This window comes from Anolis carolinensis, unplaced genomic scaffold, assembly GCF_035594765.1.
Source record: "Anolis carolinensis isolate JA03-04 unplaced genomic scaffold, rAnoCar3.1.pri scaffold_14, whole genome shotgun sequence".
Taxonomy (NCBI): domain Eukaryota; kingdom Metazoa; phylum Chordata; class Lepidosauria; order Squamata; family Dactyloidae; genus Anolis; species Anolis carolinensis.
The window spans coordinates 4,076,055-4,092,832 of NW_026943825.1; the positions used below are offsets into that span (position 1 = coordinate 4,076,055).

General features: G+C 41.4%; 2 protein-coding genes across 4 annotated transcripts in view; both read left to right on the plus strand.

Moving 5' to 3' along the window:
• The window catches only part of ehd1 (EH domain containing 1), a 30,047-nt gene extending 25,466 nt beyond the window's left edge, over positions 1–4,581 (plus strand). The window contains exon 6 of the mRNA XM_062965458.1: positions 1,651–4,581. Coding sequence (XP_062821528.1) covers positions 1,651–2,175 — 525 coding nt within the window. The 3' untranslated portion in view covers positions 2,176–4,581. The remainder of the gene's footprint in view (positions 1–1,650) is intronic.
• Positions 4,582–10,060: 5,479 nt separating this feature from the next.
• The window catches only part of cdc42bpg (CDC42 binding protein kinase gamma), a 63,461-nt gene continuing 56,743 nt past the window's right edge, over positions 10,061–16,778 (plus strand). Inside the window, exon 1 of one of the 3 annotated variants that reach the window (XM_062965455.1) lies at positions 10,061–10,681. In XM_062965455.1, coding sequence (XP_062821525.1) covers positions 10,486–10,681 — 196 coding nt within the window. In that variant the 5' untranslated portion in view covers positions 10,061–10,485. The remainder of the gene's footprint in view (positions 10,682–16,778) is intronic. The other 2 variants (XM_062965456.1, XM_062965454.1) reach the window with 2 other exon arrangements.

Sequence of the window (16,778 nt, forward strand, 5' to 3'; positions counted from 1 at the left end):
GGGCGGCTTACATGGGGCCTAGCCCGATAAAAAATATCAATGATACAACAATAAAACAATTATACCAATAAAAAATGAAGACATTTTATTTTGAACCTCTTTGTGAGTGTTTGCACCAAGGTTTTAAATGGATAGCAGTGGAAATCTGGGGATGATGAAGGACTGTTTGAAGTAACTGAGCCAGCTTCCGTAGCTGAATTCCTATTGTGAGATTTCGGTGTATGAAAGATGCTTACTCTGTTGCTTTTGTGGCATAATTTAATCCATGCTGGGAAAAGATCAACACATATTATACTTTCCAACACTGATGGGTCTGAGTTGTTTTCTCATATAGTGCAGGAAATACAAGCTTATGTGGTTGTTGTATGTCTTTCGGGCTGTGTGGCCTTTTCCAGAAGCATTCTCTCCTGACGTTTCGCCCACATCTATGGCAGGCATCCTCAGAGGTTGTGAGGTATGGATAAACTAAGTAAGGAAAGGAAAGAAATCAGATATTTTTTAAGTAATCAGATAATTACTTAGTTTATCCATACCTCACAACCAGGGCCGTAGCCAGAAAAAAATTTCGGGAGGGGTTTTGAAAATTTGGGGGGGGGGGGTTGAACCTCTAGCACATACCCCTCCCCGCTACAAACCTGTCAATATCTTCTTGAGATAGTGCCTGGAGGGACTCTTTTAATGTTTTGCATCTCATAGACTTAGCATGGGGATTTGGTTAACCAGTTAAAATTCATGAGTAAACGAGATTTTTTTTTATAACTTGAAAAATTTTGGGCGGGGGGTTGAACCCCTAAACCCCCCCCCCCCCCTCGCTACAGGCCTGCTCACAACCTCTGAGGATGCCTGCCATAGATGTGGGTGAAACGTCAGGAGAGAATACTTCTGGAACATGGCCACACAGCCTGAAAGACATACAACAATCCTGTCATCCTGGCCATGAAAGCCTTCGACAACACAAGCTTATGTGATCTGCTTCTTGCTCCCTCTCCCTTGTGAGATTTCTTGTACAAACAATACAATACAAACAGCAGTCTGTGATGTACTTTAGCATGTTTTCTTAGCATAAATTTGTTGTGGGTTTCTTTCTACATTCCATCATTGGTTTCAGATATTTCATGTGCCGCCCTGAGTCCCTTTGGGTGAGAAGGGCGGAATATAAATATTGGAAATAAATTAAGAAAAGAGCACATTTCCTGAAAGAAGAATCAGGAAAATAAGATTTTGACGGCAAACAGAAGGTGAGCTGCTGTCCACCCATCCTTTTTGCCTTGTTTTTATTTATGTTGCACTTTGAAATGGTCATATGGCTGGTCCAACAAATTTATTTATTTATTTATTTATTTATTTACAGCATTTATATTCCGCCCTTCTCACCCCGAAGGGGACTCAGGGCGGATCACATTACACATATAGGCAAACCTTCAATGCCTTTTAACATAGAACAAAGACAAGACAAACATAGGCTCCAAGGGGCCTCGAACTCATGACCTCCTGGTCAGAGTGATTCATTGCAGTTAATTGCAGCTGGCTTGCTGTTCTCAGTGGGAAGATGTTATCCAACTCCATACCATCTGAGCAACTCCGATGCATTCTTTTGCGAGACGGTTGCAGTCGTGTTGCTGACGGTCCGCTCTCTCTCCGTCTCCTTAGGAACAGCTCCTGACGCAAGACTTCAGCAAGTTCCAGCCGCTGAAGCAGAAGCTGCTGGACGCGGTGGACGACATGCTGGCGAACGACATTGCCCGGCTGATGGTGATGGTGCGGCAGGAGGAGTCGCAGATGCCCACGCAGGCGGTCAAGGGCGGGGCCTTCGAGGGCACCATGAACGGGCCCTTCGGCCACGGCTACGGCGAAGGGGCGGGCGAGGGCATTGACGACGCGGAGTGGGTGGTGAGCAAGGACAAGCCCACCTACGACGAGATCTTCTACACCCTCTCGCCCGTCAACGGCAAGATCACAGGGGCCAACGCCAAGAAGGAGATGGTCAAGTCCAAGCTGCCCAACACCGTCCTGGGCAAGATCTGGAAGCTGGCCGACGTGGACAAGGACGGGCTGCTGGACGACGAGGAGTTTGCCCTGGCCAACCACCTCATCAAAGTCAAGCTGGAGGGCCACGAGTTGCCCGCCGAGTTGCCCCCGCACTTGGTGCCGCCGTCCAAACGCCGGCACGAATGACCCTTCCGTCGTGCGGCTCAGAAACTTACAAACTGCGCAACTTTGGCTCGAAACTGAGAACGACAACATAAAAGAAATCCCCGCCTCGTTCTTAAATGAAAAGAAGCTTGTGCACAATAGTAATTTTTTAAAAAATGTTTAATACAACCTCTGATGTGTTTAAGGCAATAATGTCCTCTGGTTGTCTGGGACCAGCCGTCCCTTACCTTTTCATCAAATCGAGGGGAGAAAGGGACTCTCTTGTTCCCACTGATACTTTGCGTATTTCTCTTAAGGATTTTGCCACAAACAGCATCACACGGTGCCTTGGCTGAGCTCGAAACTCACAACTCGGTGCTTCTTTTCTACCGTTATTGAGATGTGAAAGTAGGCGTCTTTTAGATGTATCGTGGTCTCCTATTATTTAATCGTTTCACTCTTTAAAGCTATGGTGACCTCTCGGCACGTTTCCAACGGTCATGGCCACGTTTTCTGATGCACAATTTTTTATTTGAAACTATAGCTTTTCGGTGGATTTCTACCGTTATTGAGATGTGAAAGTAGGCGTCCTTTAGATCTATCGTGGTCTCCTATTATTTAATCGTTTCACTCTTTAAAGCTATGGTGACCTCTCGGCATGCTTATACAACGCTTCCAATGGTCACGTTTTCCAACACACAATTTGTATTTGAAACTATAGCATTTGGGTGGATTTCTACCATTATTGAGATGTGAAAGTAGGCATCCTTTAGATCTATCATGGGCTCCTATTATTTAATCGTTTCACTCTTTAAAGCTATGGTGACCTCTCGGCACGTTTCCAACTGTCATGGCCACGTTTTCTGACACACAATTTTTAATTTGAAACGATAGCATTTGGGTGAATTTCTACCCTTATTGAGATGTTTAGATCTATCGTGGTCTCCTATTTAATCATTTCACTCTTAAAAGCTATGGTGACCTCTCAGCATGCTTATACAACGCTTCCAACGGTCATGGCCACGTTTTCTGATGTACAATTTTTTATTTGAAACGATAGCATTTGGGTGAATTTCTACCACTATTGAGATGTGGATGTAGGCGTCCTTTAGATCTATCGTGGTCTATTATTTAATCGTTTCACTCTTTAAAGCTATGGTGAACTCTCAGCACGCTTATACAATACTTCCAATGGTCACGGCCACGTTTTCCGATGCACAATGTTTTATTTGAAACTATAGCATTTTGGGTGAATTTCTACCATTATTGAGATGTGAAAATAGGCGTCCTTTAGATCTATCGTGGTCTCCTATTATTTAATCGTTTCACTCTTAAAAGCTATGATGACCTCTCAGCCTGCTTATACAATGCTTCCAATGGTCACGGCCACGTTTTCCGATGCACAATTTTTTATTTGAAACTATAGCATTTTGGGTGAATTTCTACCATTATTGAGATGTGAAAGATCTAGTGTGGTCTATTATTTAATCATTTCACTCTTTAAAGCTATGGTGACCTCTTGGTACATTTCCAACGGTCATGGCAACGTTTTCCGACACATAATTTTTTATTTGAAACTATAGCATTTGGGTGAATTTCTACCATTATTGAGATGTGAAAGTAGGTGTCCTTTAGATCTATCGTGGTCTCCTATTATTTAATTGTTTCACTCTTTAAAGCTATGGTGACCTCTCGGCATGTTTCCAACAGTCATGGCAACGTTTTCCGACACACAATTTTTTATTTGAAACTCAACGGCATTTGCGTAAATCTTCGGATTTGCCCATGATACTCCAACTTACTCTCACTTTCTTTTTTCTCATTGTACACTCACTTCTCCTTCTGATCATATTTTAGTATAATTTTGGCAATACTAGGGATGGATTATGGTGTAAAGAATCCAGCGTCTCACACCAATTGCTCTGGGAAAACCATTGTGCCTTTGATAAACAATGCGGGGAATTATTTTGGCCTAAACACAAAGTAAACAAACTCCCTATATACACATACATATTATCTAAACATGTGACCAGTGGTTTCAAATAAGCAATTTGGGACTACATCTCCCATCAGCCTTAGTTGCTATAAACAATCCCAGGAGATAACTAAGATCCAACATTGACATATTGAGAGTTATTTTGGGGGAAAATGTCCCAAAAAATGAACTTTTTTCCCACCAGTTGTGAAAATATGAGTCTTAAGGAAACATTGCAGGAGTTAATGGGTAAATTTGTATTTTCCTGGGGAGAAAAAAAATAGGTGGATTTGGGGTTTTAGACCTGCAAACACAAGTCATACATGGCTTATTTTTCTCTCTGCCAAAGGAAAATGGAGAAGCATATTAAAGCGGAAGGGAACAAAAAATACATTTCGCTCTTAAAGACGGAGGAGCTCTTGAAAATATATATATATTCCATCCACACACTTGACATTAAAATTGGTTTTCGATGTTTGTTGCTACCGCCTCTCTTTTGTGTTTTGATTTACTGTATATACTCGAGTATAAGCCAACCTGAATATAAGCCGAGGCACCAAATTTTATCACAAAAAAATGGGAAAACATTGACTCCGGTATAAGCCGAGGGTGGGAAATTTCAGAAATAAAAACCGATACCAATACAATTAAATTAATTGAGGTATCAGTAGGTTAAATGTTTTTGAATATTTACATCAAGCTCAAATTTAGGATAAGACTGTCCAACTCTGATTAAATCATTCTCATCTTCAATATAAATGTGCTTATGTATCCTTTTAATAATAATAGAGTAAAATAATACATGTAATAATAATAAATACAGGAAAATAATACATGTAATCATAGAGTAAAATAAATGTAATAAGATCAGAGTGAAATAATAAATTAATAAAAGTAGAGTAAAATAAAATAATAAATGTAATAAGATCAGAGTGAAATAATGTATTAATAAAAATAGGGTAAAATAAATGTAATAGTAGCAACAATAATAGAGAAAAATAATAAATGTAATACCAATAATAGAGAAAAATAATAAATATAATAATAGAGTAAAATAATAAATGTAATAATACCAATAATAATAAAGAAAAATAATAAATGTACCATATATTCTCAAGTATAAGTTGACTCAAATCTAAGCCAACCAAGACCCTCACCCGAGTATAGGCCAAGGGGGCTTTTTCAGTCTTTAAAAAAGGGCTGAAAAACTAGGCTTATACTCGAGAATATACTGTAATAATAGAGTAAAAAAAAAATGTAATAATAAGATCAGAGTGAAATAATAAATGTATTAATAATAAAAAATAGAGTAAAATAAATGTAATAGAAGCAACAATAATAGAGAAAAATAATAAATATAATAATAGAGAAAAATAATAAATGTACCATATATTCTCGAGTATAAGCTGACCCAAATCTAAGCCAACCAGGAGCAAATAATAAATATAATAGAGAAAAATAATAAATATACCATATATTCTCGAATATAAGCTGACCCAAATCTAAGCCAACCAGGACCCTCACCTGAGTATAAGCCCAGGAGGGCTTTTTCAGTCTTAAAAAAAAAGCTGAAAAACTAGGCTTATACTCAAGTATATACAGTATTTTTAGAAGTCTCGAAGGCCTTGGAAAACCTGAGAAGTCGACACCGGGATAGTGTTTGTTGGTTGAATTATTAGAGGGACTTTTATGCCTTTGACCCAATCGAGGAAAAAGTGAAAATCCTGATTGGAAGCCGGCGATGATGGCTGTGGAAGGAAGGAAGGGAGTCACTTGGCTCGAGAAAGGCTTTCCTGGAGCTCCGAGCCAGCCAGCCAAGTCGGTTTTCCTGGAACGCTTCCCAGCATTCTTGCTCGGATTTTTTTCCCTGCGTGGCTAAGCATTACTCATGCGGACGGCCAAGCCCAAGGATGGAGGAAAAAGTGGAGAATAAGAAAAAGAAAAAAAAAATATTTATAGTGTCAGAAGCGAATTGATGTACTCCGAGGAACACCTCAGCAAGCGAGAGTCCAAAAGTGGCAGGCTCAAACATGGAACCTCATGATCTTATACTATATTTCTGTTGACCAGAAGCTGGCCACTTGGAAGTGTCTCTCCGTTGTGTAGTTGAGTAGTTTCTCATCCGGTATCAGCCATGGATTTTGAGGTTCCATGTTTGATTGAGCCTGCCACTTTTGGACTCTTGCTTGCTGAGAGGTGTTCCTCGGAGTATCTTTGTAGATCTTACACAATAGAGTCTTGAACCCTACAGACCCTACAGTCGTTCTGGCAGGTAGGGAGACACCATCAGAGCCCTCCTGACAGATGGCCATCCAGACTGAGGGTCTCTTCCAGCTCTAGGGAGACCCTACAGTCGTTCTGGCAGGTAGGGAGACACCATCAGAGCCCTCCTGACAGATGGCCATCCAGACTGAGGGTCTCTTCCAGCTCTAGGGAGTCTGGCCATCCAGACTTCCAGCTCTAGGATTCTAAAAGAAGGAGACATCATCATCAATAATAATAATAATATGGAGTTGAAGGAGACCCCAAGGTGGCCATCCAGTCCATGTCCTGCCAGGTAGGACACCATCAAAACCCTCCCGACAGATGGCCATCCAGACTGAGGGTCTCTCCCAGCTCTAGGATTCTAAGAAGGAGACTAGATCATCATTATCAGTAATATCAATAATAATAATAATATATTAATAATAATAATATATTATTATATAATAATATGGAGTTGAAGGAGACCCCAAGGTAGCCATCCAGTCCATGTCCTGCCAGGTAGGACACCATCAAAGCCCTCCCGACAGATGGCCATCCAGACTGAGGGTCTCTTCCAGCTCTAGGATTCTAAGGAGACTACATCATCATCAATAATAATAATAATAACAACAATATGGAGTTGAAGGAGACCCCAAGCTGGCCATCCAGTCCATGTCCTGCCAGGTAGGACACCATCAAAGCCCTCTCGACAGATGGCCATCCAGACTGAAGGTCTCTTCCAGCTCTAGGATTCTAAGATAAAGAGACTAGATCATCATTATCAGTAATATCAATAATAATAATATGGAGTTGAAGGAGAGCCCAAGGTGGCCATCCAGTCCATGTCCTGCCAGGTAGGACACCATCAAAGCCCTCCCGACAGAGGGCCATTCAGCTCCAGAGAAGGAGACACCAAAGCAACATAATTCCAATGCCGAACAGCTATATAACTTCTTAAAGTTCTTAATGTTTATCTCTAAAGGCAGAATAGAGACGGGACTATGATCCCAGCACCATGCTATTGATGCAGCCTAGAATGGCATTGGCCTTTTTTGCTGCTGCATCACGTTGTTGACTCGTTATTGACACAAAGACGTAGTATGACACAGCAAACAAGACAGATATGCTGGATTTCGTATCACAAAATCACAAGTCGAACACTTCCCAAGTGTTTAGGGTTATAATAATAATAATAATATTTAATAATAATATTAATATTTATTAATAATTATTTATTATTATTCAGCTTATGATGGACTAGGACTCCTAGGAGAGGCATTCGCCAGCTGTTTCATACGATCCTTTCCCTTTAAATACATTCCAGGGATGATTCCAATTCCTAAAGAAGGCGGGTGGGAGAGATTGCAAGGCTGTGCTTTCCACAAAGAGCCCTCAATGTCGGAGAAAAATTCAAATTGCATTCTTGATAGTCTTCCCTCATCTCTCTGGTTGGAAATGAGTCAAGAGGAAGGAAACTCCCAGGGATTTTCTGCAAAAAGGTGGGGCAAGGAGGCCTTATTAAATCATGTTCCTTTGGAGAGAAAAGCAATGCTGGCCTCTATGGGCAAAAGGGCACAATAATAATAATAATAATAATAATAATAATAATAATAGAAGAAGAAGAAGAACATGCCCTGGCAGAATATGTAAAGCAAAGTGAAAAACCTGCTTTGATTGAAGTCAAAAATCAGAAACTCCTCAAAGCACAGCAGACAAAACAAACAGTACAAGAAAACCGCACTACAAACTAGAGCAGAACCAGTACAAGAAAACCGCACTACAAACTAGAGCAGAACCAGTACAAGAAAACCGCACTACAAACTAGAGCTGACAGCTGGCACAACAAAACACTGCATGGAAAGTTTCTTGACAAAATTGAAGGAAAAGCTGATAAGGAGAAGACCTGGCTCTGGCTCACAAATGGGACCCTGAAGAAGGAGACAGAAGGCCTGATCCTTGCAGCCCAGGAGCAAGACATCAGGACAAAGGCCATTCAGGCCAAGATCGAAAAATCAGCTGATGACACAAAATGCAGACTGTGCAAGGAAACCGATGAAACCACTGATCATATCCTCAGCTGCTGTAAGAAAATCGCACAGACAGACTACAAACAGAGGCACAACTATGTGGCCCAAATGATTCATTGGAACTTATGCCTCAAGTACCACCTCCCAGCAGCAAAGAACTGGTGGGATCACAAACCTGCAAAAGTATTGGAAAATGAGCATGCAAAGATACTGTGGGACTTCCAGATCCAGCCTGACAAAGTTCTGGAACACAACACACCAGACATCACAGTTGTGGAAAAGAACAAGGTTTGGATAATTGATGTTGCCATCCCAGGTGACAGTCGCATTGACGAAAAACAACAGGAAAAACTCAGCCGCTCTCAGGACCTCAAGATTGAACTGCAAAGACTCTGGCAGAAACCAGTGCAGGTGGTCCCGGTGGTGATGGGCACATTGGGTGCCGTGCCAAAAGATCTCCGCCGGCATTTGGAAATAATAGACATTGACAAAAGTACGATCTGCCAACTGCAAAAGGCCACCCGACTGGGATCTGCAGCATCATCCGAAAATACATCACACAGTCCTAGACACTTGGGAAGTGTTTGTTTATTATTATTATTATTATTATTATTATTATTTGGCATGAGTTCATAGTGTCCAAAGGGTTCCCCAAAGGCCGCCTAGTCCAATCATGTTCCTTTCTAAAGGAAGGCCCAGGTTATTTGAAAAACTCATTTTTTTAATTGTACCAAATGCACCAAATTGTACCTTTACCTTACCTTGCTCCAGGTGTGCTGTAGTTGCACCCACCTTCCAGCAGAGGGCAATATAGATTCATTGTATAACAGTTCACTTTTCATCATTAGTCCTTATTATTTACTGCTATTATTATTAGTTATTTATTTACTGTTATTACTGTTGCTATCATTATTAGTTATTATTTACTGCTGTTATTATTGTTTACTATTATTACTATTGCTATCATTAGTATTTATTATTATTAACTGCTATTATTGTTAATTATCTGCTGATATTATTGTTATTATTAATTATTATTTACTGCTATTATTATTCATACAATTATTTACTGTTATTACTATTGCTCTCATTAGTAGTTATTATTATAATTTCCTGCTATTATTATTACTGTTATTACTATTGCTATCATTAGTACTTATTATTTACTGCTATTATTATTATTACTGTTATTACTATTGCTATCATTAGTACTTATTATTTACTACTATTATTATTATTTTTACTGTTATTACTATCATTAGTATTACTATTACTATCAATAGTATATCATTATTATTATTTACTGCTATTATTATTGTTATTATTATTTATTATTTACTGCTATTATTAATTATTATTTACTGCTATTATTATTGTTATTTATTATTATTTACTGCTATTTGCTGCTATTGTTATTGTTATTTTTTATTATTATTTACTGCTATTGTTATTGTTATTTATTATTATTTACTGCTATTGTTATTATTTATTGCTATTATTACTGTTATTATTATTTATTATTATTTACCTCTATTATTATTATTTACTGCTATTATTATTTACTGCTAATGTTATTGTTATTTATTATTATTTACTGCTATTGTTATTATTTACTGCTATTATTATTGTCATTATGATTTATTATTATTTACTGCTATTATTATTATTTGCTATTATTATTTGCTGCTATTGTTATTGTCATTTATTATTTGCTGCTATTGTTATTATTATTAACTGCTATTATTGTTATTATTGTTTATTATTATTTACTGCTATTGTTATAATTTATTATTGTTGTTATTTATTATTATTGTTATTATTTACTGCTACTGTTATTATTATTATCTATATCTGCTTTGTGCAGAAGCCTTCCTCCCAGCCAGCAGTCTGTCTTGCAAGGAAACGCCTCCCTCTTGGGGCAGGTGGGAGGGCGTGGCCTGCCCGCGGAAGCCCCGCCCCTTACCTGGCCCAGGTGTGCGGGGGCGGGGCTCCTCCCTCCCTCCTCCTCTTGGCTTCTCTTGGGGAGTTGGGGCGCGGGCGAGAGCGAGGCTCGGGGCTCCTTCTTGCCTGCCTGCCTGCTTCCCTCTCTCTCTTCGGGGCCCGAGGATGGGCAGCCCCGTGGAGCGGCGCCTGGACGGGTTGCGGGCGCTTCTTGAAGCCGGGCGAGGGTCCGCCACCGCCGGGCAAGAGGAGTCCGGCCCCGGCCTGGAGGCGCTGCTGGACCTCCTGCTCTGCGTCTTCCAGGAGTGCAGCGCCGCCCCCTTGCGGAGGGAGAAGAACGTGCAGCACTTCCTCCAGTGGGGTGAGTCGGTCCAGGCGGGGCTGCAGGGCGGAATGATGGGAGTTGGAGTCCAGAGGAAGGCACCCCTGGCTTCGAAGGGGAAGGGAAGGGTCCTGGGGGTCTCTAGAGGTCCCTGGGAGGGATGATGGGAGTTGTAGTTGCCAGAAAGCACCCCTTGTTTCTATGGGGAAGGGTCCTGAGGGTCTCTAAAGACCTCTGGGAAGGATGATGGGAGTTGGAGTTGGCCTTATTCTTGCTTCTAAGAGGAAGGGAAGGGTCCTGAGGGTCTCTAAAGACCTCTGGGAGGGATGATGGGAGTTGTAGTTGGCCTTATTCTTGCTTCTAAGGGGAAGAAAAGGGTCCTGAGGGTTTCTAAAGGCCCCTGGGAGGGATGATGGGAGTTGTAGTTGCCAGAAAGCACCCCTTGTTTCTATGGGGAAGGGTCCTGAGGGTCTCTAAAGACCCCTGGGAAGGATGATGGGAGTTGTAGTTGGCCTTATTCTTGCTTCTAAGGGGAAGAGAAGGGTCCTGAGGGTTTCTAAAGGCCCCTGGGAGGGATGATGGGAGTTGTAGTTGGCCTTATTCTTGCTTCTAAGGGGAAGGGAAGGGTCCTGGGGGTCTCTAAAGGCCCCTGGGAGGGATGATGGGAGTTGTAGTTGCCAGAAAGCACCCCTTGTTTCTATGGGGAAGGGTCCTGAGGGTCTCTAAAGACCTCTGGGGGGGATGATGGGAGTTGTAGTTGGCCTTATTCTTGCTTCTAAGGGGAAGAGAAGGGTCCTGAGGGTCTCTAAAGGCCCCTGGGAGGGATGATGGGAGTTGTAGTTGCCAGAAAGCATTCCTTGCTTTTAAGGGGAAAAAGAAGGGAAGCCTAGGAGGGATGATGGGAGTTGTAGTTGCCAGAAAGCATTACTTGCTTCTAAGGAGAAAAAAGAAGGGAAACCTAAGAGGGATGATGGGAGTTGTAGTTGCCAGAAAGCACTCATTGTTTCTAAGGGGAAGAAGAAGGGAAGCCTAGGAGGGGTGATGGGAGTTGTAGTTGCCAGAAAACACCCCTTGTTTCTATGGGGAAGGGTCCTGAGGGTCTCTAAAGGCCCTGGGAAGGATGATGGGAGTTGTAGTTGGCCTAATGATGATAACGATAATAATAATAATGCATTATAATACTAATAATAGAAACATAGCCACTTTGAGTCTCCCTGTGAAGAGAATAAGTGGGATATAAACACACATAATAATAATAATAATAATAATAATAATAATAATAATAATAATAATAATAGCTGCTTTGAGTCTCCTTGTGGAGAGAAAAAGTGGGATGTAAACAAACAAACAATAATAATAATGATAATGATAATAGCTGCTTTGAGTCTCCTTGTGGAGAGAATAAGTGAGATATCAACAAACATAATAATAATAATAATAATAATAATAATAATAATAATAATAATAATAATAGCTGCTTTGAGTCTCCTTGTGGAGAGAAAAAGTAGGATATAAACACATAATAATAATAATAATAATAATAATAATAATAATAATAATAATAATAATAATACTGTGGGACTTCCGAATCCAGACTGACAAAGTTCTGGAACACAACACACCAGACATCACAGTTGTGGAGAAGAAAAAGGTTTGGATCATTGATGTCGCCATCCCAGGTGACAGTCGCATTGAAGAAAAACAACAGGAAAAACTCAGCCGCTCTCAGGACCTCAAGATTTAACCTCAAAGACTCTGGCAGAAACCAGTGCAGGTGGTCCCGGTGGTGATGGGCACACTGGGTGCCGTGCCAAAAGATCTCAGCCGGCATTTGGAAACAATAGACATTGACAAAATCACCATCTGCCAACTGCAAAAGGCCACCCGACTGGGATCTGCACACATCATCCGAAAATACATCACACAGTCCTAGACACTTGGGAAGTTTTCGACTTGTGATTTTTTGATACGAAATCCAGCATATCTATCTTGTTTGCTGTGTCATAATAATAATAATAATAATAATAATAATAATAATAATAATAATAATAATAATAATAATACATCACACGGTCCTAGACACTTGGGAAGAGTTTGACTTGTGGTTTTGTGATACGAAATCCAGCATATCTATCTTGTTTGCTGTGTCATAATAATAATAATAATAATAATAATAATAATAATAATAATAATAATAATACATCACACAGTCCTAGACACTTGGGAAGTGTTCGACTTGGGATTTTGTGAAACGAAATCCAGCATGTCTATCTTGTTTGCTGTGTCATAATAATAATAATAATAATAATAACATATTATTATTATTATTATTAGTAGTAGTATTATTTATCTGGGGGTTGGTGCTCATCTCCATTTCTAAGCCGAAGAGCCGGCATTGTCCTTAGACACCTCCAAGGTCATGTGACCATTGGCATGACTGCTTGGAGCAACATTACCTTCCCGCTGGAGCAGTACCTATTGATCTACTCACACTCTGGGTGTTGGTGCTCATCTCCATTTCTAAGCCGAAGAGCCGGCGTTGTCCTTAGACACCTCCAAGGTCATGTGGCCATTGGCATGACTGCTTGGAGCAACATTACCTTCCCGCTGGAGCAGTACCTATTGATCTACTCACACTCTGGGGGTTGGTGCTCATCTCTATTTCTAAGCCGAAGAGGCAGCGTTCTCCTTAGACACCTCCAAGGTCATGTGACCATTGGCATGACTGCTTGGAGCAACATTACCTTCCCGCTGGAGCAGTACCTATTGATCTACTCACACTCTGGGTGTTGGTGCTCATCTCCATTTCTAAGCCGAAGAGCCGGCGTTGTCCTTAGACACCTCCAAGGTCATGTGACCATTGGCTTGAGTACTTGGAGCGCCGTTAACCTTCCCACCGGAGCAGTACCTATTCACCTACTCACATTTTCATGTTCCCAAACTGCTAGGTTGGCAGAAGCTGGGGCTAACAGTGGGCGCTCACTCCGCTCCCTGCGACCTTTTTGGTCCGGAAGTTCAGCAGCTCAGCGCTTTAACATACTGCGCCACCGGGAGCTCCAATAATAATAATAATAATAATAATAATAATGGGTCTTAGCTACTAAGCCACACTCTCTCAGCCTTCAGAGGAAGGCAATGTCACACCTCCGACAAAATCCCAACTCCAACACCTGCAAATGGACTTCTGCAAATGATGCTAGGGGACACTGGGAGTTGTAGTTTTGGGGGAAGAAAGTGGAACTTGCAGAGCGTCCCGTCTTCCTTTTTTTGCCCTGTGGCAGACTGAAACCAACCTCTTGGCTGGCTCACCAATCCCATCTCTCTCCTTATTTTTTATTTTTTATTTTGTGCCCTTGGCTGTTCGGCATGAGAAACTACGCTTCCCAACCCAACCTGTTCTTCAAGTCCGGCGGCTTGGTGGAGGCGGGTGTCGCGATTTTTTTGGCCGGGAATACATTACCTGTATTGTTACTGTTGTTATTCATATATATATATATATATATATATACACATATATTCCCCTAGGGATGCAAAGACCTTGTGAAACTACATCTCCCAGGATTCCCTGCCATGGGACAATGCCCCGAAATCATGGGATTTGTAGTTTTGGAAGGACTGCGAATATCTTGTGAAACTACATCTCCCATGATTCCCTGCTATGGGTCAATACCCTGGAACCATGGGATTTGTAGTTTTGGTAGGGCTGCAAAGACCTTGTGAAACTACATCTCCCATGATTCCCTTCCATGGGACTTAGTTTGGAAGGGTTGCGAATATCTTTGTGGAACTACAACTCCCAGGATTCCCTGCTATGGGTCAACGCCCTGGAACCATGGGATTTGTAGTTTGGAAGGGCTGCGAAGAACGTGTGAAACTACATCTCCCATGATTCCCTGCTATGGGTCAATGCCCTGGAACCATGGGATTTGTAGTTTGGATGGGCTGCGAAGACCTTGTGAAACTACATCTCCCATGATTCCCTGCTATGGGTCAATGCCCTGGAACCATGGGATTTGTAGTTTGGATGGACTGCGAAGAACGTGTGAAACTACATCTCCCATGATTCCCTGCTATGGGTCAATGCCCTGGAACCATGGGATTTGTAGTTTGGATGGGCTGCGAAGACCTTGTGAAACTACATCTCCCATGATTCCCTGCTATGGGTCAATGCCCTGGAACCATGGGATTTGTAGTTTGGATGGGCTGCGAAGACCTTGTGAAACTACATCTCCCATGATTCCCTGCTATGGCTCAATGCCCCGGAACCATGGGATTTGTAGTCTGAAAGGGATGCGAAGACCTTGTGAAACTACATCTCCCACAATTCCCTGCTATGGCTCAATGCCCCGGAACCATGGGATTTGTAGTCTGAAAGGGCTGCGAAGACCTTGTGAAACTACATCTCCCATGATTCCCTGCCATGGGTCAATGCCCTGGAACCATGGGATTTGTAGTTTGGATGGACTGCGAAGACCTTGTGAAACTACATCTCCCATGATTCCCTGCTATGGGTCAATGCCCTGGAACCATGGGATTTGTAGTTTGGATGGACTGCGAAGATCTTGTGAAACTACAACTCCCAGGATTCCCTGCTATGGGTCAATGCCCTGGAACCATGGGATTTGTAGTTTGGAAGGGCCACAAATATCTTTGTGAAACTACAACTCCCAGGCTTCCATTGCCTTGAGCCATGCATGGTAGTTAAAAGTAGTACCAAACTGGAGTAATTCCACAATGTAGAATGAACCCAATAGCACAGTAACTGGAGCAAACAGGTCTGGGTTTCCTCCTTGCAGATTCCAGGGTGGGATTTCTAGTTTTCCAAGGTACTTGGGTGGTTTTTCCTACAATTTGGAGCTTGACGGACGGCAAAACAAGCCGCCTCCTCCTCCTCTGAATATATTTATTTGTTGTTCCTATCGCCAAGGCAACTGGTTTGGCAAGATTTGGGTTGTCAAAGATATTTGATTGTCGGATGGGATTTTCTTCTTTTCGTGGAAGCTTGGGTTCGGCTTGCAGCATCTTAAGGGCGGGAACGTCGATATTCTCGGTGTTTTTCTTAGGCGAAGAAGACTCAGAGACGATTCTGTCGTTCCTTTTTTTTTTTCTTCCAAAATTGGAAAATATCGGTCTCCCATCCAAATCCTAACCAGGCCTGGCCCTGCTTAGCATCCACAATCAGACCGGATCCAGTGCCTTTAGGTTTGTTTTAGGTGAAACTTCAAATCACGATGGAATTATTGGGCAGGAAAACAACTTTAATCCCCTCCTGCCTGGCAAGAAGACACCATCTAATCCCTCCTGACAGATGGCCATCCAGCCTCTGCTTAGAAACAATCATTACGATTGTCGATGATAATAATAATAATAATAATAATAATAATAATAGAATCATACAGTTGGAAGCGACTCCTAGAGCCATCCGGTTTAGCCCTCTTCTGCCAGGCAAGAAGACACCATTAAATCCCTCCTGACAGATGGCCATCCAGCCTCTGCTTAGAAACAATCATTACGATTGTCGATGATAATAATAATAATAATAATAATAATAATAATAATAATAATAATAATAATAGAATCATACAGATGGAAGCGACTCCTAGAGCCATCCGGTTTAGCCCTCTTCTGCCAGGCAAGAAGACACCATTAAATCCCTCCCGACAGATGGCCATCCAGCCTCTGCTTAGAAACAATCATTACGATCGTCGGTCATAATAATAATAATAATAATAATAATAATAATAATAATAATAGAATCATACAGTTGGAAGCGACTCGTAGAGCCATCCGGTTTAACCCTCTTCTGCCAGGCAAGAAGACACCATTAAATCCCTCCTGACAGATGGCCATCCAGCCTCTGCTTAGAAACAATCATTACCATCGTCTAATAATAATAATAATAATAATAATAATAATAATAATAATAATAATAGAATCATACAGTTGGAAGAGACTCCTAGAGCCATCCGGTTTAACCCTCTAACCCCTCCCAACAGATGGCCATCCAGTCCCTGATTGGAAACCACTAGGGAAGGAGATGCCACAATCTATTATTATTATTATTAATAATATTATTATTATGTCACAGAAAACAAGATAGATATGCTGGATTTGGTATCACAAAATCACAAGTCGA